Source organism: Dermochelys coriacea, chromosome 2 (assembly GCF_009764565.3).
Source record: "Dermochelys coriacea isolate rDerCor1 chromosome 2, rDerCor1.pri.v4, whole genome shotgun sequence".
Lineage (NCBI taxonomy): Eukaryota > Metazoa > Chordata > Testudines > Dermochelyidae > Dermochelys > Dermochelys coriacea.
In genome coordinates, this window is record NC_050069.1 from 147,619,534 (window position 1) to 147,647,060 (window position 27,527).

Here is a 27,527-nt window from a genome sequence, read left to right on the forward strand (position 1 = left end):
TTTGTATCATCTGCATATTTTGCCACCTCACTGTTTACCCCTTTTCCCAGATCATTTATGAATATGTTGAATAGGACTGGTCCCAGAACAGACCACTGGAGGACACCATTTACCTCTCTCCATTCTGAGAACTGTAATTACCAGAATCACCTCTGGAGCTCTTTTTAAAAATTGGCATCATATTAGCTATCCTCCAGTCATCTGGTACAGAAGCTGATTTAAATGATAGGTTACAGAGTACAGTTAGTAGTTCTGCAGTTTCACATTTGAGTTCCTTCAGAACTCTTGGGTGAATACCATCTGGTCCTGGTGACTTACTGCTTTTTAATTTATCAATTTGTTCCAAAACCTCCTCTAATGATACCTCAATCTGGGACAGTTCCTCAGATCTGTCACCTAAAAGAATGGCTCAGTTTGGGAATCTCCTCACATCCTCAGCCATAAAGACCGATACAAAGAATTCATTTAGTTTCTCCTCAATAGGCTTATCATCCTGGAGTGCTCCTTTAGCACCTCAATCGTCCAGTGGCCCCACTGGTTCTTTAGCAGGCTTCCTGCTTCTGATGTACTTTAAAAAAAAATTGCTATTACTTTTTGAGTCTTTGGCTAGCTGTTCCTCAAATTCTTTTTAGGCCTTCCTAATTTGTATTTTTACACTTCATTTACCAGTGTTTATGCGCCTTTCTATTTTCCTCACTAGGAGTTAACTTCCACTTTTTAAAGGATGCCTTTTTGCATGCCATTGCTTCTTTTACTTTGTTGTCTAGCCATGGTGGCTCTTTTTTGGTTCTCTTACTATGTTTTTTAATTTGGGGTATACATTTAAGTTGAGCCTCTATTAGGGTATCTTTAAAAAGTTTCCACTCAGCTTGCAGAGATTTCACTTTTGGGACCGTACCCTTTAATTTCTGTTTAATTAACCTCCTCATTTTTCAGTAGTTCCCCTTTCTGAAATTAAATTCTATAATGTGCCGCTGTGGTGTTTTTCCTACCACAGGGATATTAAATTTAATTATATTATGGTCACTATTACCAAGCAGTAACCAGCTATATTCACCTCTTGGATCAGATCCTGTGCTCCACTTATAACTAAATCAAGAATTGCCTCTCCTCTTGTGGGTTCCAGGACCAGCTGCTCCAAGAAGCAATCATTTAAGGTGTCAAGAAACTTTATCTCTGCATCCTGTCCTGAGGTGACATGTACCCAGTCATTATGCGGAAAATTGAAATCTCCCATTATTATTATTATTATTATTATTGAGTTTTTTATTTTAATAGCCTCTCTAATCTCCCTGAGCATTTCACAGTCACTTTCACCATCCGGGTCAGGTGGTCAGTAATATATCCTTACTGCCATATTTTTATTATTAGAGTATGGAATATCTATTTATAGAGATTCTATGGTACAGTTTGATTCATTTACAATTTTTACTTCATTTGATTCTATGCTTTCTTTCACATATAATGCCACTCCCCCACCAGCATGACTGTTCTGTCCTTCCAATACGTTTTGTACCCTGGTATTACTGTATCCCATTGATTAGCCTCATTCCACCAAGTTTCTGTGATGCCTATTATATCAATATCCTCATTTAATACAAGGTACTCTAGTTCACCCATTTTATTATTTAGACTTCTAGCATTCGTATATAAGCACTATAAAAATTGTCTCCTTTTGGCTGTCTGCCATTACATGATGTAATTAAATGGGAGATTTTTTATTTGACTGTTTCTGATCAGACCCTGCCTGTATTTTATCATTTTCCATCCTCTTCCCCTCACTAGGACATAGAATCTCAGGATTAGAAGGGACCTCAGGAGATAATCTAGTCCAACCCACTGCTCAAAGCAGGACCAATCCCCAATTTTTGCCCCAGATCCCTAAATGACACCCTTAAGGATTGAACTCACAAACCTGGGTTTAAGCAGGCCAATGCTCAAACCACTGAGCTATCCCTCCCCCCATTCTCCATTAATAGATCCTCCATTAAGAGATTCTCCATTAATAGAACTGGGAGCATCTCAGAGAATGCTACCATGGAGGTCCTGGACTTCAATCTCTTACCTAGCAGCCTAAATTTGGCTTCCAGGACCTCTCTCCTATCCTTCCCTATGTCATTGGTACCTACATGTACCACGACCACCGGCTTCTCCCCAGCACTCCACATAAGTCTATCTAGATATCTCGAGAGATCTGCAACCTTTGCGCCAGGCAGGCAAGTCACCGTGCAGTTCTCCTGGTCATCGCAAACCTGGCTATCTATGTTTCTAATGATCGAATCTCCCATTACTAATACCTGCTTCTTTCTAATAGCTGGAGTTCCCTCCCCCGGAGAAATATCCTCAGTGTGAGAGGATACCACAACATCATCTGGAAGGAGGGTCCCAACTATGGGATTGTTTCCCTGGGCTCCAGTTAGATGCTCTCCTTCCCTGGGACTTTCATCCTCCTCAACAGCACACAGGCTGTCAGACTGGGGCTGGGACAGTTCTACTGTGCCCCAGAAAGTCTCATCTATGTACCTCTCTGTCTCCCTCAGCTCCTCAAGTTCAGCCACTCGGTCTCCAAAGTCCGTACAAGGTCTCTGAGGGCTAGGAGTTCCTTGCACCAAATGCACACATACGCCACCTGCCCATAGGACAGGTAATTGTACATGCTGCATTGGGTGCAATAAACTGTGTAGCCCCCCACTCTATTGCTGGACTTCTGCCTGCATTCCCTTTTTACTCCTGCAGCTGGTTCTTTTGTTGTTGTTTTGTTTATATCAAGGGGGTATTTTTGGCTTTTAAGTTTAAAGAATATTGAGTTCTAGCCCCCCTCACACTGCCCCTGTAAACACCCTCGCAAAACTCCCGTTAGCTGCTCCTTTTCCCTAGCTCCTCTGGTTGCTTAGGAGAGGGCTTAAGCCCTGGTCTCCCTGAGTAGCCCCATCCCCTGGTTAAGGATTGATGGGTGTTAAAAGGCCTAGGGATTACAGCCTCATTAAGAAGCTCTCAGCTCTCAGCCTTGCCTAGCAGGCCACTAGGCTCAGCGGACACATGGTCAGCATGCTGTCCCCTAAACAAACAAACAGAGCACATGTTATATTTCAGTCAAGCAGCGAGCACACCACATTTAGTGTTCATTTCGTTTTTGGGCCATATCTAGATTATCTTTAATCTCTTCTCCATCTACACTGCATAGCAGTCCAACTTCATCCTTTCCAAGTTTTTTTTTATTTATATAATTTAAAAAACCTATTTATTTTAATTCTCTTGGCAAAAGTTAGCTCTACTTTTTAGCAATTCTTACTTTGTTCCTTCATTTTCTAACCTGCAAGATGTGGCTTTTTCAACCCCTGATTCCATTCCTTAGAGACTCTCTGCTTTCAATAGCCTTTCTGATGTAGTTATTCACCCAGTTGGATCTGGAACCTTTCCCTACAATTCCCCCGCGCTTCCTTGCAATGTAAATTTCAGATAGTTTTGTATACTTGATTTAAAGAAATTCTAAGCCTCCTCCACATTTAAGTCCTTGAGCTCTTCAGTCCAATTGACTTCAACTAATTCCCTTAATTTCCCTTTTGAATAAAAAACCATAGATGATGACCTGTTTTGATTATGTTACATTTAATTTAAACTAAATCAGCTCATGGACCTTGATCCAAGGTTATTTTCTAAAACGAGCTCTTCTATGATTTTCTCACTATTTACCAAAACCAAGTCTAAAATTTAGGGCTGTCAAATGATTAAAAAAAATTAATCGCAATTAATCGCGTTGTCAAACAATAACAGTGTGACATTGCACCCCATAATGCTTTATGTAAATATGCTTATGAATGTAAATATGACATAACTGGAATGTGTTTTATGCTACATATGCCACGTTACGTATCTCTGCAAAGGTTATGATCTACTGAATATATTCATCCTATTTGTATGCATGTATAATTTTTGTATTCAAAGTTATGAATATTGGCTGTGTACTTGGTTGATTTTAAGGAGCCTTAGTAAGGCATTTGGGCAGCTTCTTTAGAAAGGAATTTGCAAGTTAAGTGCCCAGTCAAGAAACACTTAATGGACCATGGATCTTAGAAGACTCCAATCCACATAAGAAGTCTATCTGAGGACGTTCAAGATAGCATGTGAACTATGGCTGCTACCTGTAAGTTCTGAGTCATTCATGGACATGTGACTTGCCCATGTGACTCCAAAACTCCATCTTGTAGCTGGGATTCTACACAGGGGGATGAAGGGGTGTCCACCCACAAGCGAAAGTCTATTTAAACCCCTAGGAGACCCCTCCATTTTGTCTTTAGCTGGCTCAAGAGATAGCCTCTCACCCCCAAAGGATACCTGAAAGAAACTGGAACAAAGGACAGTAACCATAAGTGTGTAAGTAATTGCTGGACCCAGACTAGAAGGAGACTAGTCTGTAAAAGAAGCTTACTGGAACATCTCTGAGGGTGAGATTTCATCTGTAATCACTCTCTTACTGTATTGGGCATAGACTTGCATGTTTTATTTTATTTTGCTGGGTTATTCACTTTGTTCTGTCTGTTATTACTTGGAACCACTTAAATCCTACTTTTTGTATTTAATAAAATCACTTTTTACTTACTAATTAATGGGGGGCACCAGCTGTGCATATTTCTCTATCAGTGTTATAGATGGCAAATAATTTTTTAGTTTACCCTGTATATGCTTTATTCAGGGTAAAATGGATTTATTTGGGGTTTGGACCCCATTGGGACTTGGGCATCTGAGTATTGGAGACAGGAACACTTCTTAAGCTATTTTCAGTTAAGCCTGCAGTTTGTGGGATGTTATTCAGACCTGGGTCTGTGTTTGAAACAGGCAAGCATGTCTGGCACAATCAGGAAGGGTGCTGAAGTCCCAAGCTGGCAGGGAAAGCAGGGCAAGAACTAGCCTTATCACATCAGTTGGCAGTCCCAAGGGGTTTTCTGTGATCCAACCCGTCACAAACCGAATACCATTTATTTAAATATTTTTGGATGTTTTCTACACTTTCAAATATATGTATTTCAATTGAAACACAGAATACAACATGTACAGTGCTCACTTTATATTTATTTTTGATTACATATATTTGCACTGTAAAAAAGAAACAAAAGAAATAGTATTTTTCAATTCACCTAAGACAAGTAATGTAGTGTACTGCCATCTCTTTATCCTGAAAGTTGAACTTACAAATGTAGAATGATGTACAAAAAATAACTGCATTCAAAACTAAAACAATGTAAAACATTAGAGCCTACAAGTCCACTTAGTCCTACTTCTTGTTCAGCCAATCATAGAATATCAGGGTTGGAAGGGACCTCAGGAGGTCATCTAGTCCAACCCCCTGCTCAAATCAGGACCAATCCCCAATTTTTGCCCCAGATCCCTAAATGGTCCCTCAAGGATTGAGCTCACAACCCTGGGTTTAGCAGACCAATGCTCAAACCACTGAGCTATCCCTTCCCTATATCCTATAATCACTCAGACAAATTTGTTTACATTTACAGGAGATCATGCCACCCACTCCTTTACAATGTCACATGAAAGTGAGAACAGGCATTCGAATGGCATTGTTGTAGCCAGGATTGCAAGATACTTACATGCCAGATGCGCTAAAGATTTTCCCTTAATGCTTCTGACCTGGGGGGTCTATAATAGACCCCCAACACCATCCCACTGGAACCTCTTTTACAGTCCTTCCCCCAAGTAATTTTGGCCCAAAATTTTGTTTTGTCCATGTTACCATACTATCATTTCTTATTTTGTTTATCATTTACCAGAGGGAGATGCTTTTCATTTTTGTCTCCTCAAATATTGGGCAGACAGAAATAAAAGGAGACATTACAAGGTAGGAAAAAATAATTTGGGTGGGAGAGAGGAGAAGGGAAAACATGTTCCCCTTGTCATCATCATCCCCCCACATAGTTGTGCCTATAGAGACTTTTCTTAAGGTCCTGGGTCATATAAAATGCCAAATATACACTTTTTACAAAGATGTGCTGATGTTGCTACTTCCCAGCTTCTGACTCTAGAGTGACACATGCTTATTTCTCAAAGTGGAGAATTTTTTCCAATAACTTTGTGTTCTGAGTTAATCATTGAACATTGATACAGTGTTAAGAACCTTCCCTTTGAGCAAAAGAACAGCTTTGTTAACATCTACATTTTTCTCTTAATTCCAAACACTGTTCATCCAACTAAATGCTCATTCAGGTGAGCTGTTGGTTTCACGTAACACAGACCAAATTCTACTTGGTATAGCAGTAGATCTTCAAGAAACATTAAGAAACAAAACATTTTGATTGATTAAATGAAAAAGCGAGACAGACCCATATTTAAAAAAGGGAAGAAGGAGGATGCAGGGAACTACAGGCCAGTCAGCCTCACCTCAGTCCCTGGAAAAATCATGGAGCAGGTCCTCAAGGAATCAATTCTGAAGCACTTAGATGAGAGTAAAGTGATCAGGAACAGTCAGCATGGATTCACCAAGGGCAAGTCATGCCTGACTAATCTAATTGCCTTCTATGAGGAGATAACTGGCTCTGTGGATGTGGGGAAAGCAGTGGATGTGTTATTCCTTGACTTTAGCAAAGCTTTTGATAGGGTCTCCCAGAGTATTCTTGCCAGCAAGTTAAAAAAGTATGGGCTGGATGAATGGACTATAAGGTGGATAGAAAGCTGGCTAGATTGTCGGGCTCAATGGGTAGTGATCAATGGCTCCATGTCTAGTTGGCAGCCGATATCAAGCGGAGTGCCCTAAAAGTCAGTCCTGGGGCCAGTTTTGTTCAATATCTTCATTAATGATCTGGAGGATGGCATGGATTGCACCCTCAGCAAGTTTGCTGATGACCCTAAACTGGGAGAAGTGGTAGATACGCTGGAGGGTAGGGATAGGATACAGAGGGACCTAGACAAATTAGAGGATTGGGCCAAAAGAAATCTGATGAGGTTCAACAAGGACAAGGGCAGAGTTCTGCACTTAGGACGGAAGAATCCCATGCACCGCTACAGACTAGGGACCGAATGGCTAGGCAGCAGTTCCGCAAAAAGGACTAGGGGTTACAGTGAATGAGAAGCTGGATATGAGTCAACAGTGTGCCCTTGTTGCCAAGAAGGCTAACGGCATTTTGGGCTGTATAAGTAGGGGCATTGCCAGCAGATCGAGGGATGTGATCGTTCCCCTCTATTCGACATTGGTGAGGCATCATCTGGAGTACTGTGTCCAGATTTGGGCCCCACACTACAAGAACGATGTGGAAAAATTGGAAAACGTCCAGCAGAGGGAAACAAAAATGATTAAGGGGCTGGAACACATGACTTATGAGGAGAGGCTGAGGGAACTGGGATTGTTTAGTCTGCAGAAGAGAAGAATGAGGGGGGATTTGATAGCTGCTTTCAACTACCTGAAAGGGGGTTCCAAAGAGGATGGATCTAGACTGTTCTCAGTGGTAGTAGATGACAGAACAAGAAGTAATGGTCTCAAGTTGCAGTGGGGAAGGTTTAGGTTGGATATTAGGAAAAACTTTTTCACTAGGAGAGTGGTGAAGCACTGGAATGCGTTGCCTGGGGAGGTGGTGGAATCTCCTTCCTTTGAGGTTCTTAAGGTCAGGCTTGACGAAGCCCTGCCTGGGATGATTTAGTTGTGGATTGGTCCTGCTTTGAGCAGGGGGTTGGACTAGATGACCTCCTGAGGTCCCTTCCAACCCTGATATTCTATGATTCTATGACATTTCAGGAGTCCTTTAAAAAGTTCCTAGGATAAGAGGAGATATCATGTGAAAAAGCAGGAAGTAGGGTTACTTTGTGTATAAGGATTCCATTTATTTTTTCTACTGAAACGTTATGTCATGTACAGCAGTACCCTGTGTATGTTATAGACTAGTTTTATTGCACAGATTCTTACATTTTAAAAAAAGAAAGACTATTATGATAATCTAGTCTGACTGTCTGCATAACACAGGTCACACAATTTCACCCAGTAATTCCTCTAGCAAGTCCATAACTTCTGGCTGAGCTACAGCATATCTTTTAAAAAGGGACGAATCTTGATTTAAAGACTCCCAGTAATGGAGAATCTGTCACATCAATACGTAAGTTGTTCCAATGGTTATGGTGTTCTCAATTCAAAAAAGAAATTGAAAATTGGAAAGGATTCAGAAAAGAACTATAATAAAGATTTCAGACTTGGAAAACATGCCTTAAAGTGAGAGACAGAGCTTCTCAATCTATTTAGCTTATCCAAGTGAAGTCTCAGAAGTGACTTGATCATGGTCTACATGAGGAAGAGATTTCTTATTTCAGACTGCTCTTAATCTAGCAGAAAAAGGAAAAACAAGTTCCAGTGGTTTGAAGCTGAAGCTAGACAATTGTAGACTAGAAATAAGGCATTAATTTTTAAATTATGAGGGCAATTAACCATTGGAATAATTTATCTAGGGATATGGTGGATTCTCCATCACTTTAGGTCTTTAAATGTACAGCTTTATATACATATAGTGCATATAAATCCTTTAAAGTGCATTCATAATTACTTTAGGTTTAAGATTCAGGTTAAAAATTGTAATTACCTGGAACTACGCCATTTGTTGCTATTGCGCTCATTGAAATTGCAGTCAGCATAGTCTGTGGAAAGACCATTATTAAGAATGTTTAATTTAAGATAATAAAGTTATTTAAAAATTATAAATGATGGACAAGCCCAATGGTCTAGTGGGAGTAAGTTGGAAATTGGAAAATATCTTTACGTCTTTGTGGTGACAGGGACTCAAATTATATGCCTTTTTTTCCTAACTAAGCTAATTGATTCCAAAGTCAGTTGAGCATTGTGTCTTAGACTGAACAGCTGTTTAATACATCTAGAAGTATGGGTCAGCTCAAAGCAGAGCCTTTGAATATATAACTGGGAAGAAGGGGAAACCTTGAGGACTTTCAATATTCACCAGAAAACAACCCAAAGAAAATATTGTTCTAATTAAATAGTAATTAGTAACAAATCACCATTGTGTATCTTTATCATCATTACCATTGTGTATCTTAATTCTAGCTCCATATTCCACAACAATTACATTTATGAGCTTGAGCTACAAGTAAATCACAGTACTGCTAATAATTAAGTTTCAGAATTTGATGTGAAATTTTGAAAAGTAATTCCTTCTTACCCAAATTTAAATAAACACAAAGCAGGAGGATAAACCAAGAGAAGAACAAATACTAAGGACTGATTTAATGAGAACCATGAAATACAATTTTAATTACTGAGTAAATGGTGCTAACATTAGTATTCTACAAACTTAAGACTGAATCCTGTTTTGACCAGTTCAATGAGGATAAGTAGTGTAGCTGAGCAAGAAATGGTTTCCCTGTTCTATGAAAGTTTTTTAAATTTCAAAATACTTTTTCCATTCTGCTTTGGGACAAAACTAAGACCTTTCCAAAAATCCCCAAAAACCAGTTTTCCAAAAAATCAAGAGATACACCATACTAGCCCAGCCTAAGGTTAGGACATGTTCTAGTCCCTTTGTCTCCTGTGTCCCATGTTTCAGAGTCAGACAGAGACAAACACCTACAAGATCTCTATCATGCATTCCTACAACTACAATACCCACCTGCTGAAGTGAAGAAACAGATTGACAGAGCCAGAAGAGTACCCAGAAGTCACCTACTACAGGACAGGCCCAACAAAGAAAACAACAGAACGTCACTAGCCATCACCTTCAGCCCCCAACTAAAACCTCTCCAACTCATCATCAAGGATCTACAACCTATCCTGAAGGACGACCCATCACTCTCACAGATCTTGGGAGACAGGCCAGTCCTTGCTTACAGACAGCCCCCCAATCTGAAGCAAATACTCACCAGCAACCACACACCACACAACAGAACCACTAACCCAGGAACCTATCCTTGCAACAAAGCCCGTTGCCAACTCTGTCCACATATCTATTCAGGGGATACCATCATAGGGCCTAATCACATCAGCCACACTATCAGAGGCTCGTTCACCTGCGCATCTACCAATGTGATATATGCCATCATGTGCCAGCAATGCCCCTCTGCCATGTACATTGGCCAAACTGGATAGTCTCTACGTAAAAGAATGAATGGACACAAATCAGACGTCAAAAATTATAACATTCAAAAACCAGTTGGAGAACACTTCAATCTCTCTGGTCACTCGATCACAGACCTAAGAGTGGCTATACTTCAACAAAAAAGCTTCAAAAACAGACTCCAACGAGAGACTGCTGAATTGGAATTAATTTGCAAACTGGATACAATTAACTTAGGCTTGAATAGAGACTGGGAATGGATGAGTCATTACACAAAGTAAAACTATTTCCCCATGGTATTTCTCCCTCCCACCCCACCCCCCACTGTTCCTCTGATATTCTTGTTAACTGCTGGAATTAGCCTACCTTGCTTGTCACCATGAAAGGTTTTCCTCCTTTCCCCCCCCTGCTGCTGGTGATGGCTTATCTTAAGTGATCACTCTCCTTACAGTGTGTATGATAAACCCATTGTTTCATGTTCTCTGTGTGTGTGTATATAAATCTCTCCTCTGTTTTTTCCACTAAATGCATCCGATGAAGTGAGCTGTAGCTCATGAAAGCTTATGCTCTAATAAATTTGTTAGTCGCTAAGGTGCCACAAGTACTCCTTTTCTTTTTGTGTCCCATGTGAGTGCCATAATCACCCATATATAAAGCAAGTCTCTCTCTATCTCTCTGGTCCAATGAATATTTAATTAGTTATACAAAGTGGAACAGTTCCAATAGGAGAGATTCAGAGACACCAACTTCAGAAAAACCCATAGCTTCGTGGTTATGAGATTCACATGGGATGTGGAAGTTGTAAGTTTAAGTCCCTGCTGTGAATCAGGCAGAATAAGGACTCGAACCTGGATCATCTTCTTCCCAGGAGAGTGGTCTCACCATTGAGTTATTGGCTATTCTGAAGTCCATCTCTCTGTATCTGTCTTTTTGATCAGAAAGTCCATCCTGCGAATCTAAGAAACATTTCCCAATGGAAGTTTTGCTTAATCTGATACCTTTTCATAAACATTTGTTTCAGTGAATTGCAGTTTCTGACAATAAAACCATTTTGTCAGAAAATTCCTGACCAGCTCTTATAAGCAAAGAGACAGCAGTGTGTCCTATCAATCAAGGCAGAAATAGTGCGGGAGGACTCACTTTGCTGCACCACTGTGTAGGGTGCCCATTGCAACTGAATTTCAACATACACACTACTTAAAGTCTATGCATTAATGAACATGCTAAAAGACATAGAAGCCAAGCTATTATTTTAGCCCAGCTTAACTCCCACCTGTACTGTTCTTTGAACTCTATAAAAAGGTTCTGCTTGCTGCTTGTGCAAGGGGACGGGGGGGGGGAGTTGGTTTGGCAGTAGCATAGAATAGGATTTAACCAGGGGTAAATGTATAAGAAAATTAAATATTAACTTACACAAGCACAGCACATGAACACAATGATGAAAGATTCAAGAACTCCAGATGTTCCAACAATCCACGTCAAACGTAGGAAAAGAATGACTCCCAAAATGTTTTGCAAGCAGGGAAGGTACACACCAATAAAAGTGCCCATACGTGGAGCCTGAAACAAACAAAATATAAATTCCACCCCGAATATTTCTTCCCAAACAAAAGACCAGGTATCTTAACACCTCATGCAGGTGTTAAATTCACAATGACTAGTAACAAAAAGTCTTTTTTTAGTAAGGAGTGAGCAAAAACTGAGTGAAGACCTCAGGATTTCTAGTTTTATAGATAACATTACAGCATTATGAGGTGGCTAGCTCAAGCTGCCATGGCCACAATGCTATTTTTAGCAGGCTAGCTCAAGCAGAGGTAGTGCATGTCTGTCTATACATTCTGGGAAGGACCCTCCCAGCTGCAATCTAGACATGGTCTTAGGGTATTTCTACACTTCAAGTGCTAAAGCAGCACAGCTACAGCTGCACTACTATAGTGCAGACACTTACTACAGCAACGGAAGGGGATCCTTCATCAATGTACAGGTTTCAGAGTAGCAGCCGTGTTAGTCTGTATCCACAAAAAAAGAAAAGGAGAACTTGTGGCACCTTAGAGACTAACAAATGTATTTGAGCATAAGCTTTCATGAGCTACAGCTCACTACATCGCATCTGATGAATGTTAGTCTCTAAGGTGCCACAAGTACTCCTCCCCCCCCCCGCACCCAATGTAGTAAATCAACCTCTCCAAGAGGCGCTGGCTAGATTGACAGAAGAATTGTTCCATCAACCCAGCACTTTCTATATGGGCGTTAGGTTGGTATAGCTATGTCTCTCGGGATGTGGATTTTTCACACCCCTGAGAGATTTAGCTATGCCAATGTAAATTCCTAGTGCAGAGCAGGCCTGCATTGTGAATTTTTTCACAGCCCTGAGTGATGTAGTTAAGCTGACCTAACTTTGTAGTGTAGACCAGCCCTAAAAGGATTAACTGTTCAGGACAGGAACCATGCCTCCCTTGTGTTTACACAATGCCTAGCACTGTAATGAAAATACTACATAATAACAATAATTATAATTTTCAAAAGTTTGAATACCTTGATTTCTTTTCGTTTGCTGTCTTCATCTGCTTCATGTTCTACCACTCCCTGAGTTAGATTGGTATAATTTGCTATCTTATTAAGAAGAGATGACACCATGGGGTTGCTATCCATTTCTTCCTGTTGGGATTTTGAAAAATGTTAATATAAAGCAATACTTTAATAGCAAAAAAAAACCCCACATTTTAAAACATTAGCCATTTTATGTCAGGTTTTCAAAGCTTCACATGCCAAATGCTGATTAACTGTAATACAGTACCTACTGCCACAAAATCTAGCCAATTATTTACTAGGAACACTTCTGAAGCTTCTTTGAGTGTACAGTGTGTACAATGCCACATAATAAAAATTGTGGCACTTTGTTTCCTAATTCAGAGTATTTTATATTATGTGAAACTATTAGGGGAAACATGGACAATTACATTTTGTTCAATTAATAGAAAATGTAATTCCTATTTGGAAATTTATGTTCTTATATCAGTCTGCAATGGACTATTAGGTAACCATCCTATAAAGAGACAGCTCACTGCATAAAATTTTGGTCCCAGATCCTCCCCCTAATATATATAACTCTGTTTTAATGGGTTTTTTTGTCTTTTTTGTGAGTGAAGTTTTCTTTTCCATAACAGGGTTTTCTTCTCACTGTGCACTTCTGGGAAAAGGGAAACCCTATATTCAATAGTTAAAAACACAGGAATCTTCAGATAAGGTCTTGCTACAAAACCCCCAAAAGAATATTAGCTTAGAATTAAAAACAAAAATCACAAAAACTTATGAAAAGCAGAATATGCAAATTTAAGGTGCTACTTCAAACTAAGCACAGCCACACAACCTAAACTTTGTCCTTATTGCTTGCCAGCATATTACTTTATTTTTCTTTTGGGAATGGGGAACATTTGTCTAAACTCAGGAAAATAATTGTTGGAAATCCTCTACTGAATTTGTGAAGAGGTAAATCGGTAAAGAGATAAATAATGATAAGGACAGATCAGTCGTATAGAGTGATCCAGATTGCATGGTAAACCAGTTCAATGCGCTTTAATACATCTAAATGCGAGATTAGTCATCTAAGAACCAAGAATGTAGGTCACTCTTATTAGATGGGGAACTGTATTCTGAAAAGCAGTGATTCAGAAAAGGACTTGGGGGTCATGGTGGATAATCAACTGAACATGCATTGACAGTATGCTATGGGGGGGCTAAAAAAAAGAAAACGAATTCCTTGAATGATTAGCGTGTTTCAGAAGTAGTGAGGTGTTGTTACCACTGTATATGGCATAAATGAGAATTCTGCCAGAATAATGGGTCCAGATCTGGTGCCCACTCTTTAAAAAAGAACAACAACAAACTGGAAAATGTCCAAAAAAGTTACAAAAATTATTTGAGCCTTGAAAAATATTCCTTACAAGGAGAGACTAAACAAGCTCAATCTCTTCAGTTTAACAAGTAAATCTTAAGGGTTACTTGATCTCAAACTGGAAGTACCTACACAGGGAAAAGATTTTTGATAGTAGATGGCTCTTTATCACCCACAGGCACAGAAATTTTGAATGTTAGAAGATGAAGCTAAAATAATTCAGGCTAGAAATAAGACGTATATAGTGATGGTAATTTAGAATCATAGAAGATTAGGGTTGGAAGAGACCTCAGGAGGTCATCTAGTCCAACCCCCTGCTCAAAGCAGGACCAACACCCACTAAATCATCCCAGCCTGTGCTTTGTCAAGCCGGGCCTTAATAACCTCTAAAGATGGAGATTTCACCATCTCCCTAGGTAACCCATTCCAGTGCTTCACCACTCTCCTAGTGAAATAGTGTTTCCTTATATCCAACTTAGACCTCCCCCACTGCAACTTGAGACCATTGCTCCTAGTTCTGTCTTCTGCCACCACTGAGAACAACCTAGCTCCATCCTCTTTGGAACCCCCCCTTCAGGTAATTGAAGGCTGCTATCAAATCCCACCCCCCATTCTTCTCTTCTGCAGATTAAATAAGACCAATTCCCTCAGCCTCTCATAAGTCATGTGCCTCAGCTCCCTGATCATTTTCCTTGCTCTCCGCTGGACTCTCCCCAATTTGTTCACATCATTTCTGTAGTGGGGGACCCAAAACTGGATGTAATACTCCAGATGTGGCCTCATCAGTGCCGAATAGAGGGGAATAATCACTTCCCTCAATCTTCTGGCAATGCTCCTATTAATGCAGTCCAATATGCCATGAGCCTTCTTGACAACAAGGGCACACTGTTGACTCATATCTAGATTCTCGTCCACTGTAATCCTCAGGTCCTTTTCTGCAGAACTGCCGCTTAGCCAGTCTGTCCCCAGCCTGTAGCAGTGCATGGGATTCTTCCGTCCTAAGTGCAGGACTCTACGCTTGTCCTTGTTGAACCTCATCTGATTTCTTCTGGCCCAATCCTCCAATTTGTCTAGGTCACTCTGGACCCTATTCCTACCTTCCAGCGTATCTACCTTTCCCCCCAGCTTAGTTTCATCCGCAAACTTGCTGAGGGTGCAATCCATGCCATCATCCAGATCATTAATGAAGATCTTGAACAAAACCAGCCCCAGGTCTGACCCTTTGGGCACTCCACTTGATACTGGCTGCCAAGTAGACATCGAGCCATTAATCACTACTCATTGAGCCCGACAATCTAGCCAGATTTCTATCCATTTTATAGTCCATTCATCCAATCCATACTTCTTTAACTTGCTGGCAAGAATACTGTGGGAGACCGTATCAAAAGCTTTGCTAAAGTCAAGGTATAATGTCAGGTTGATTGAAGTCTGCCATGAGAACTGGGACTTGGGATCTGGAAACTTCTGTTAGTTGTCCGAAGAAAGCCTTGTCTACCTCATTGTCCTGGTCTGGTGGTCTACAGCAGATACCCACCCCAACATCAGCCCTTTGCTCTCACCTCTAAACATAACCCAAAGACTCTCAACAGGCTTTTCTCCAGTTTCATACTGGAGCTCTGAGCAATCATACTGCTCTCTTACATACAGTGCAAATCCTCCCTTTTCTCCCCTGCCTGCCCTTCCTGAACAGTTTATACCATCAACAACAGTGCTCCAGTCATGTAAATTACTCCACCAAGTCTCCATTACTCCAATCACATCATAGTTCCTTGACTGTGCCAGGACTTTCAATTCTTCACAAGTTTCTTGTGTTCGTGTACAGGCACCTACGATAACGAGACAATTGCCCTACATTCTCAGTATGAATCAGGAGGCCTCCCCTGTTCCACCCTCCTCCTTGTGTTTTCTCCTGGTACCCCACTTCCCACTTACCTTAGGGATTAGGTCTCCATCCCCGGTGAACCTAGTTTAAAGCCCTCCTCACTAGGTTAGCAAGCCTGCCTGGGAAGATGCTCTTCCCTCTCTTTGCTAGGTGGATCCCATCTCTTCCTAGCAATCCTTCTTCCTGGAAATATCCCATGGTTGAAGAATCCTAAACTGTCTCTCCAACATCACCTGTGTAACCATACATTTACTTCCACAATTCAATGGTCCCTACCTGAGCCTTTTCCTTCAACAGGGAGGATGGATGAAAGCACAACTTGCACCTCAAACTCCTTTATCCTTCTTCCCAGAGCCACATAATCTGCAGTGACCTGCTGAAGATCATTCTTGGCAGTATCATGGGTGCCCACATGGAGAATTAGGAAAGGGCAGCAGTCCAAGGGCTTGATCGGTCTCGGCAGACACATCCTGAATTCTAGCTCCAGGCAAGAAGCACGCTTCTCAAGTTTCCTAATCTAGATGGCATATGGATGACTATGTCCTCCTTAGGAGGGAGTCCTCAACCACCGCCACCCATCTCCTCCTCTTGGAAGAGGTGGTCGTAGAACCTCCATCACTAGGACAATACATCCCATGCCTTCTGGTCGATGGGGTCTCCTGATCCCTTCCTTCAGATGACTCTTCCAAACCATTCTCCTCCATAGTACCTGTGCAGAGAGACTGAAAACAGTTTCTTAGCTCTATCTGCATTGGGAGTATATGGATTCTCCTCCTCTTTCTTCTTGAGGTTATATACTGCCACTTTTCTTACCTGTTCTGCACTGCCCTCTCTGATTCTTCAGCATGCTGTGATTGCAATGCCAAATGCTGACTTCTATCCAGAAAGTCTTCATTTTCTCTGATGCAATGTAAGGTTGATACTTGGGTCTCTAGTCCTTTAACCTTCCCCTCCATTGGAATAACTTACCTTCACTTGCCCGTTACTTGAAGTCTTTAAATCAAGATTGAAAGTCTTTCTAAAAGAGATTCTGTACCTCAAAACTGAAGATATAGGCTTGAGACAGGAATCACTATGTGAAATGCTATAGCCTACATATGTAGGAGGTCAGACTAGAATAGATGATCCTAACAATCTTAAAATTCTATGAATCTACAAAATGCTAGTCTCTTTAATTATCAATGTTTAACTGAAAACAGAGAGTAGAGGTAGCTCATTGAGCTCAGTGAAATGTATGTCAAACAATGGATCCCATATCAATGTTTCCACCCAGGCCACACTGAGAGTATTGATGATTTGTAAGAGTCTGAATTGGATGAAAGGGCATACAGAAAATGGAATAGTAAGGAAGCAGATTGGGCTGTGATCCTGGGAAGTAAAAATCATTTCTAAGATCCCTGTGATCCAATGTCCCTTTGAGGCATTAAAGCTGTTTAGTAAGGCCTCAGACACAGCAACCAGGTAAGCTTCAAACCAGATCAAACTCCCTATAGGAGCATTTTTTCCCTCTCTTTCCTTGGGGCAATAGCTATGAAGACAATGGTATGGATCAAAAGCAGCCCTTTTGCTCATTCCCTTCCTCTACAGGGGCAAAGGGTTACTTCTTGGTATCCTCCTGAGGTTCCAGACATAAGCAGTTTCTCTAGCTCCTCCTCCAGTAAGCAAAAGCTAGCCAGTCTATATCTCCTCTCTTATTGGGAACAGGTTTGAAAGGCTATACCCAGTGTGGACTAAAACTATTGAGGACAAACTGCATTTTATATGGTACAATGTGGCTACTTTTCACATTTCATGTTCCTTCCTTAATTTTCTTTGCTCTATCCTGATAGACATCTCTTTGGAACTCCTTCAATATCTTCTTGACTATGTGCAATTTCACCTGTCCCACCTTGGGAGGGTAGCTATTTCAGATTTACTGGGCCAACGTTTTCAAACATAGGACCCTAAAATTAGGAATTTAAATCCATAAATAAGTGACCTGGTTTTTAAAAATGCAAAGCATCAGTAGCTTCCACTGAAGTTAATGGAAGTCTATACATGGATTTAGAAGCCTAATTTTAGAATCCTACATTTGAAAATCATAGCTCTGGATTCCCAAAAGAGGATGCCACACACTCCCAGATCTAGACTGATCTCCTTTATAATCAGCAATAAGACTCTGGATAGAGTACGTCTCTCAACCAAGAAAATCTAGAAATGACTATTTCTATGTGCTACAAATCTCCAAAAAGCACATCTGAATGTCTCAGTACATTATTTCCTCTTCAAAAACCTGCAGTTCATAGTGGGGAACCTGTGTTTGCAAGATGTGGCCCTTCCTTTGGTCTACCTTTGGTCCTTCCTTTGGACTATAAGGTGGATAGAAAGCTGGCTAGATTGTTGGGCTCAACGGGTAGTGATCAATGGCTCGATGTCTAGTTGGCAGCCGGTATCAAGCTGAGTACCCCAGGGGTCAGTCCTGGGGCTGGTTTTGTTCAACATCTTTATTAATGATCTGGATGATGGGATGGATTGCATCCTCAGCAAGTTCGCAGATGACACTAAGCTGGGGGGAGAGGTAGATATGCTAGAAGGTAAGGATAGGATATAGAGTGACCTAAACAAATTGGAGGATTGGCCCAAAAGAAATCTGATAAGGTTCAACAAGGACAAGTGCAGAGTCCTGTACTTAGGATGCAAGAATCTCATGCACCGCTACAGGCTGGGGACTGACTGGCTAAGCAGCAGTTCTGCAGAAAAGGACTTTAGGATTACGGATGAGAAGCTGGATATAAGTCAGCAGTGTGCACTTGTTGCCAAGAAGGCTAACAGCATATTGGGCTGCATTAGTAGGAGCACTGCCAGAAGATCAAGGGAACTGATTATTCCCCTCTATTCAGCACTGGTGAGGCCACATCTGGAGTATTGCATCCAGTTTTGGGGGCCCCACTACAGAAAGGACGTGAATAAATTGGGGAGAGTCCAGCGGAGGGCAAGGAAAATGATCAGGGGGCTTGGGCACATGACTTACAAGGAGAGGCTGAGGGAACTGGATGTGTTTAGTCTGCAGAAGAGAAAAGTGAGGGGGGATTTGATAGCAGCCTTCAACTACCTGAAGGGGATTTCAAAGAGGATGGAGCTTGGCTTTTATCAGTCGTGGCAGATGACAGAACAAGAAGCAATGGTCTCAAGTTGCAATGGAGGAGGTCTAAGTTGGATATTAGGAAACACTATTTCACTAGGAGGGTGGTAAAGCACTGGAATGGGTTATCTAGGGAGGTGGTGGAACTCCGTCCTTAGAGGTTTTTAAGGCCCAGTTTGATAAGGCCCTGGCTGTCATGATTTAGTTGGTGTTGGTCCCACTTTGAGCAGGGTGTTGGACTAGATGACCTACTGAGGTCTCTTCTAACCCTAATCTTCTATGATTCTATCTTCAGTCCCTCAGGATCTCTAAGATAGCTATGATACTGATTCGTTCTGAGGGAGAAAAGGGTATCTACATTTATCATACCCTGGATAACTGTCTCAATTGGTAATAATGCAGTTAGGTGGTCTGTGTCTGCAATAAACTAGCATCAGACACACCTGGGAAGACCAGGCTTACACTCATCTGAACAGTGTTTTCCATTTTCTAAGGCATGGTACAAAGAATCAAAGGACTGGTATAGACTTAAGTCAACAACCTTAATATTTTATTCTTGCAGGCACTTCACTGGGAACATAGAGAAATGTCCCAGAGGAGAGCCCAGAGAAGGGGCAGGGGATCTCAGAAACCACTGAGGTGGGTGAGGATTCCTGTGACTCTGTAACACAGGGAAGCAGTGTACTTCCAAGTATGGGAGGGGCTGAAACTAGCTCCTTTCCACTAGAAGGCAATATGCCCTCAGGCGCAGGGGCAGGAGAGGTGATGTCAGTTATTAAGGAAACTGTCCCAGTTGTTAGCTGGCAGAGTTCTGCAAATGAACAAAAGACAGAACCCTTCCTAGGGAGCACAGAGAAATGTGTCTTAGGAGGGGGAAACTGGGGAAGCAATAGTGGGGGTACAGGAATGTCTCCTCACTAGTCACTTGGGGCAGGATGCGCAGGACACTAGGGTGGCTGGGTCAGCATCTGTGCGTCCAGGCACTCAGCCTGTGACCCAGGTTTTGAGAAGGAACTGTGTAACTGACCTCCTGGAGGGTTTTTGGAAAGTAACTGTGTGTCTTTAAATCAAGATGCGGCTCCAATGCCTGTGATAACAGAGGAGTTGGGACCAGAAAATTGCCAGGTGGTAGTTTGTGAGAATTCAAATGGCCCAACTGACAGAGAGGGGGGTGTCTGACCCCACGCTGGCGAGACACAGAAAGCAATTATGGGAGACCTGCTGGGAAAAGGTGCATCTTATCGAAGAGTAAACACACCTAGCCCGTAGAGCACAGATCACAGCCCTCCAGGGGGCAGGGAAGGACTCAGTTCTGGGAGGGGGAACACAGGGTAACCCCAAAAGGGGAGCTGGATTTTCTGCATATATACAGTCCTGGGGTTGGGAGACCACTCCCCAAAGGGCCAACCAATGTGTAGGATCCCCCTTAACATCTATCTTGACAGACCCTGAGGCACCAAAATTCCAGAAACAAGATTAAATTAAGAGCCGATGCAGAGGGGAACAACAGAGGGAAGGAAAAGCCAGTGACTGAATACATGGGAGAGAGTCAAAGGACACCATGGGTAATGAACAAACTAACCTCAAACTACACTTTCTGAACAGAGGGTGTGGTATCATAAAGATACTTGTAAATGCACATCTGTGATAAAAATTTTGGTATTAATGATAAATTTTGGGGATAAGAATTTTGACACAGATGTTAAACCTTATGATAATGCTACTTGTCAAGAAGTGTGGGGGAATCAGGGCCTTGCACCCCCCACTTCCTGCAATTCACTGTGACGCTCAGCCAGCCAGTAAAACAGAAGGTTTATTAGACGACAGGAACACAATCTAAAACAGAGCTTTTAGGTACAGAAAACAGGATCCCTCAATCAGGTCCCTCTTGGGGAGTGGGGAGCACAGACCCAGGTTCTGGGCCTCTCCGCATCTCCCCAGCCAGCTCCAAACTGAAACCCCTTCCTGCTGCCTCACCCAGCCACACTCCTAGCTCCTCCTCCAGACTTTGTCCAGTTTCCCAGGCAGAAAGTGTCACCTGGCTCCAACCCCTTCCTGGGCTCAGGTTATGAAGGGCAGCCGCCATCCTTTACGTGCTGATCGTCAAGTATCATCCTTCAATGAAGTCATACCCTTATTTCCCATCACCATCTAGTATTGGTGCACTACCCCAGGGAAATCGAGGCATGCCTCGTGTCAGCAGAAGACAGTAAACTAGTAAAACTCCCATGCAACATTACCAGGTTAATACTCCCTACTTCCTACTCCATCACACTACTTTTCAATTAATACCTGTAAACAGGTTTAAAGCTTATCACAGCAGAAAAACCATAAAAAACCTGGTTTACTATGTGTGAATGGGGAAACTGAGGCATGCTGCCTCATGGCCTTAATGGCTGGATGCCAAGAGAACTATAACACAAACTGCCCTCAAGCTAGTCAGTGACTAACCCTCTTGTAGTAAACTAGGGGTACCTCAGAGGAACACCCTACACCCCCATGTTCATTTTGAACAAAATGATTGTGTGGTATCCAATGCAAAGTTTGTCATGTTGGGTGTCTTCGGAAGGTTCATGGTGCACTGAGCATGGTTGTTCTAGTGATGTTACAGTAATTGTTACAGTAATGTTATAGGTTATAATTTCATGCATATAGTTATAAGGCTGAAAATTTATTCTCATGGCTTAAACCAAGCCCAACAAAAACTCTCCAAGAACAGAGAGGTAGTTCACACCTCATCAGGGCATGTATGGGGAAAACCCAGCCCAGCCTCACAGGAACAAAGGATGCTGGCCTAGGCAACAACAAAAGGATCTGTTAGACTCTGAGTGAGTCGCCCCCCTTCCTTTGGTCAGTTTGGGACTGCAATGAGATAATGCTCACCTGACTCTGAAGGGGAGAGGGGCAAATCCAAGAGGGAAGAAAGGACATGATACAAGGGAGAGACATTTGCCATGCACTTCCTCTCTTTTCCACCTACATTTACAAACATCACATCAAGCGACTGAAGTGCTGATCAAAGCCTGACTGAAGAGCAACCAGCCAGCCTGTGGTAAGAGGCATCTAAGTTTGTAAGGGCACTGAAAGCGTTAAGATCAGCTTAGAATGTGTTTTGCTTTCATTTCATTTGACCAAATCTGACTTGTTATTTTTTGCCTTATAATCACTTAAAATCTATCTTTATAGTTAATACATTTATTTGGTTATTCTACCTGAAGCAGTGCATTTGGTCTGAAGTGTGACAGAGACTGCCCTTGGAATAACAAGCCTGATACAAATCAATTTCTTTGTTAAACTGACAAACTCATATAAACTTGCAGCATCCAGTGGGCATAACTGGACAATGCAAGATGGAGGTTCCTTGGGTTGTGTCTGGGACCAGAGGTATTGGCTAGTGTCATTCAGTTGCACAATCCAAGGAGCAGCTTACATGCCAGAGACTGTGTGTGAGCAGCCCAGGAATGGAGATTCTCACAGCAGAGCAGGGTAAGGCTGGCTCCCAGAGTCAAGGATTGGAGTGGCCTAGCAGATCCCGGTCCAGACAACACCAGAGGGGAATGTCACAATAATTTGCTTATAAAATAAATTATGAAGTGAATAAGTTAAGAAAGTTTCTAATCAAAATTAATTTAAAAAGTGATTCTTGATCAGACTTTTAAAAACATTTACATAACCTCATGGAAACTAAACAACTAAAAGAAATAAATTATGTTTACATGTCTTGTACAACAGATTTCTAGTATACAGAGAGCTGCAATTGTTTTTACTTTTCCTCACTCTCTAAAAATAACCTGAAATTGCTCTGTAATTTACTCCTCAAAATAAGTTATTTTAAAAATTCTGAAAGCTACCTCAAAGAGAGCCATATTTTTCCCTTCATAGCTATTTCCTTGGTCCATCTCGGCACTGTTAATAAATGGACTATTTTCCTTCGGAATCCCATCTCCTGGTGGAAAATAAGAAATGGTTAGAAACAAAGGCAGCGGCAATGCCTACCTCAGAAAAGCTGTTGAAACTTAGAAACAGACTCATTAGCCCAATTTTTCCCCTTATGAAGGCTCTGTGTTGACCTAACTCATACCAAGGATAGCTAGACCAGTTCACTGATTAACTTAGCTAGCCCTTGAAACCAGGTAAGAAATGTGCACAAAAATTTTGTTAATTTTAGGGCAGTCAAGCAATTATAAAAATTAAAAACAACAATAGAATATCATTTATTTTAAATATTTTGGATGTTAACTACATTTTCAAATATATTAATTAAAATTACAACACAGAATACAAAGTGTACAGTGCTCACTTTATATTTATTTTTTATTACAAATATTTGGACTGTAAAAACACAAAAAAATTATTTTTCAATTCACCTCATACAAGTACTGTAGTGCAATTTCTTTATCATGAAAATTGAACTTACAAATGTAGAATTATGTAAAAAAAACTGCATTCAAAAATAAAACAATGTAAAACTTTAGAGCCCACAAGTCCACTCAGTCCTACTTCTTGGGCAACCAATCACGCAGCCAAATAGGAGACAATGCTACCTGCTTCTTGTTTACAATGTCACCTGAAAGCGAGAACAGGCGTTTGTATGGCACCGTTGTAGCTGGTGTTGCAAGATATTTACGTGCCAGATGCACTAAAGATTCATATGTCCCACCATTCCAGAGGACATGCTTCCATGCTGATGATGGGTTATGCTTGATAATGATCCAAAGCAGTGCTGACTGACGCATGTTCATTTTCATTATCTGAGTCCGATGCCACCAGCAGAAGTTTCATTTTCTTTTTTGGTGATTTGGACTCTAGTTTCCGCATCAGTGTGTTGCTCTTTTAAGACTTGTAAAAGCACGTTCCACACCTCCTCCCGGTTAGATTTTGGAAGCTACTTCAGATTCTTAAACCTTAAATCGAGTACTGTAGCTATTTTTAGAAATCTCACATCAGTACCTTCTTTGTGTTTTATCAAATCTGCAGTGAAAGTGTTCTTAAAGGAACATGTGTTGGGTCATCATCCAAGACTGCTATAACATAAAATATATGCAGAATGCATAAAACAGAGCAGGAGACATAGAATCATAGAATATCAGGGTTGGAAGGGACCTCAGGAGGTCATCTAGTCCAACCCCCTGCTCAAAGCAGGACCAATCCCCAACTAAATCATCCCAGCCAGGGCTTTGTCAAGCCTGACCTTAAAGACTTCTAAGGAAGGAGATTCCACCACCTCATGCAATTCTCCCCCCAAGGAGATTTTAATTTAATTGACAGATTATTTAATTGACACATTATTTTTTTAACAAGCATCATCAGCATGGACGCATGCCCTCTGGAATCGTGCTTGAAGCATGAAGGGACATATGAATCTTTAGCGCGTCTGGCATGTAAATATTTTGCAATGCCACCTACAACAGTGCTATGCGAACGCCTGGTATTCTATTGTTATAAGTGCAATTAATCATGATTAATTTTTTTGAATTAATCACATGAGTTAACTGCAATTAATTGACATCCCTAGCTAATATATAAATTAACACACACACACAAAACCACTCTTTAGTGACACTTAAGGTTATTTAGTGACAGTTAAGGTTGTATCGGTACTGAGCCTAGCCACCCAAACCTTAATAGTATAGAAATAAGAGGGAAAAGAGAAAAGTCTCCATTTGCACTTTTATGCAAAACCTATCGATACCTTCATACTCTCTTCTCCATTCAGTTTGAGAGTTATTCTACATTAACATTGTCATCATTAAGGTTTTTCATAAGAGCACAAGTTGGATGAAGGTGAGGAACATACAGCTTTTCAGTGTCTGTTAGAAAGGAAAGCATATGCCTTAGGGATAATTGGAACTGCAGTAAAGAGTTATTAAACATCAATTGTTATGTTTGTTTCAAACTCCATTGCCTGACGATAATTCTCAAGATAGGGGCATGACACAATAAATATGTTTGAATGTTCTGTAAATTATTTCTATATGTAAAAATGTAGATCTATTCTGAAGCAAGACTTATGGCTATCAGATCACAAAGTATAATATCTTTCATTCTCATGTAATTCTCCCTGGATAGCTACTAACTCAATACAATATTTTTCCAAGGCATATGAATAATTTTTCCTTTATTTTTATCCTGCATTTTAATCATTTTCTACCAAGCATTGGACAGGGGACCTAATTAAAGTCTCTTGCCATGTAAATTAATCTCTTCATGTTTTCAGGGACTTTTCAGTAACAAGTCTTCCAGATACACTATACTTATTTTAGGGTTATTGTGATTTTTGTTTTAATATGTAATTACTTCTACTGCAATTGTTTCTATTTTCATTGTTTATAATAAAAGTTAGTTTTTACTTCAATATGTGAGACAGTGCAACACTATGGGCTCAAGTAAAATCATCACGTTTTAGTCATACTTTCAATTTTTATAGACTAAAAGGCATAAATATTTTACTACTTTGGGTGTTACATGCATCATGAATGATAAAAGTGGTTCTAAAGGATTAGTCACACTTGTAATTTCCTTTGGAAGACAGCAATAGGCTTAAGAGAATTACTACAGCAGCTAAAATTTTCTAAAATTAAGTTTAACTGCTTTGTCCATAAATATTTTTTCTGTTGCAGAAAAGGCATTATAATCTGTGTTAAAATAGCACGTTAAAATTTTTTGTCAACAGATTTTTTCAATTAAAAATTAATGTTTCCATTAAAATTTTCGTTTTTATATTAGAGATAAAAACTGAACACATGGGCACTTGTGTCTTGGGTTTTCAGTTACAAATGAAGTGAGTTGCAAGTTCTCAGCCTTGGACATTTGAAAAAACATTGTGATATGTGAAGATCATTTATGAGTTGACTGTTAATTGAATATTGTGGTACATATAGAATGATTTGTCAGAGCAAATTTAAAAGTTTTAAATGGAAAAAAATAAACATGCTTGTTTTTTAATGTCATGTGTGCTTAATTACCATTCCTAATGTTAAGTTAACTTGTAAAAGAGGCATCATCCCAGCACTGAATATAACATATATTATATTATAATGTAGTTAAAATTGAAACTATATATCAGTATTTAAGGGGGAAAAAATCTTTTATCTTGATTGTTACAACATCCCTGTAATGTATTTTATCCTAAATTACTTAAGTGTATCCTCAAATATTTTAATGTAACTTTGGGAATTTCCTGGGGGAGATTTAATATTTTTAATTATTAAAATGTTCACACATGAACAGTAAACAAGAAACCTAAAAGAGAATGCTACCATGTGAGATTTCTAATTAGGTTTTTAAAATTTAACTTTTAGGCTTGGTCATTCAAGTATAGACTCTAGCTGCAGTTAATGGTAACTTTTTGCTGTTATTCTTCATAATCAAACACTGAGGATAAGGAGAATGGAGGCAGTGGCCATCTTTGATTATGGCAGGTGATGACCTCTATCTCATATTTTGATAAGGGCATCTTAGCAGAGTGCAAATTGTGACCTCAGTCTCATTTAGATGACTACTATTTTGAAAGAGGGCAGCCCTTCATGAATTCTCTGAAGAGAATATTATTCTTCAGTCTCTGCTGAAAGAGGAATTTTCACTTATGAAGAATAATTTTTAAAAGTGACAATTAATGCTAAAAATATGTTTAAACGTACCTTATCAGTGTAATCAGATCTGCTCAAGATTAATTCTGACAACGTTTGTCTAGAATGACAACACCCGAGCTCATCTTTTTGGGACTCCTCGACAAAAACAACAGCAGCCAACAACAACAAAATGTCAGATGTAAAAGAATACCACATTTCTTATAGGACACCTTTTAATTAATATTAATTTCTAAACCAATGACTTTACTAGTAAACTCTCAGAAAATTCAATCAGTACTGTAATTTTGAAGAGTTACTCCTGGGCAAATTCTGCACGTGCAGAAATTGTGCATGTGCAGAACGCATGTGTCCTGCAGAATTTTTTTCCAGCAGCATGAACATAGCTGTCTGTTCTAGCACCACAGCTGCCTCTGGTGGGCAAAAGGTGGAACTGCAGTACTTCATGAGCAGAATGTATTTTCTGTGGGGAAAAAATATTCTGTGTATGTGCAATGGCACAGAATTCCCCCAAGAGTAGAAATTCATTGCAGCACCCTGCCTGCGGAGCTAGGTTAGAACAGAGTAGGGCACATGGGGCTGCTGGGGGGGGGTCACATACTGGGGGTCAGAATGGCTAGTGCAGGGAACAGACTGGGGCGCAGGCTCAGGAGCTAGTGGGATGACAGCATTGAGCCAGGGGCTGAATGGGAGTGGAAGTGCAAGGCCACATGAGGATGGGGGAGGGGAGCTGCAGGGACACATGAGGATTGGGGAGGAAGCTGCAGGGACACATGGGGATGGGGAGGTGTGGGAATAGCGGCAGATGTGCCTGACTGAATGGGAGAGACTTGGGGTCAGCCAGGGTCTGCATAGGGGGAGGCTCCCCACCTCCCTAACAATCCCAGCCCCCACCCCCACAAAAAACCTGTTCCATACTTCTCCCACCCACACTCAACAACCCTTCTGGTTCCTTCCAGGTTCCTTCCCTCTCACTCAGCTCCTCCATTAC

The 27,527-nt window shown here is 40.8% G+C and overlaps 1 protein-coding gene across 2 annotated transcripts in view; it reads right to left on the minus strand.

Annotated features, from left to right (window-relative positions):
• SLC12A7 (solute carrier family 12 member 7) overlaps positions 1-27,527 on the minus strand; it is a 328,393-nt gene that overhangs the window by 151,279 nt on the left and 149,587 nt on the right. For both annotated transcript variants that reach the window (XM_038392945.2, XM_038392944.2), the window contains exons 2-5: positions 22,799-22,893; positions 12,585-12,707; positions 11,463-11,609; positions 8,568-8,622 (exon numbers count right to left, since the gene is read on the minus strand). In XM_038392945.2, the coding sequence (XP_038248873.1) occupies positions 8,568-8,622; positions 11,463-11,609; positions 12,585-12,707; positions 22,799-22,893 (420 nt within the window). The remainder of the gene's footprint in view (positions 1-8,567; positions 8,623-11,462; positions 11,610-12,584; positions 12,708-22,798; positions 22,894-27,527) is intronic.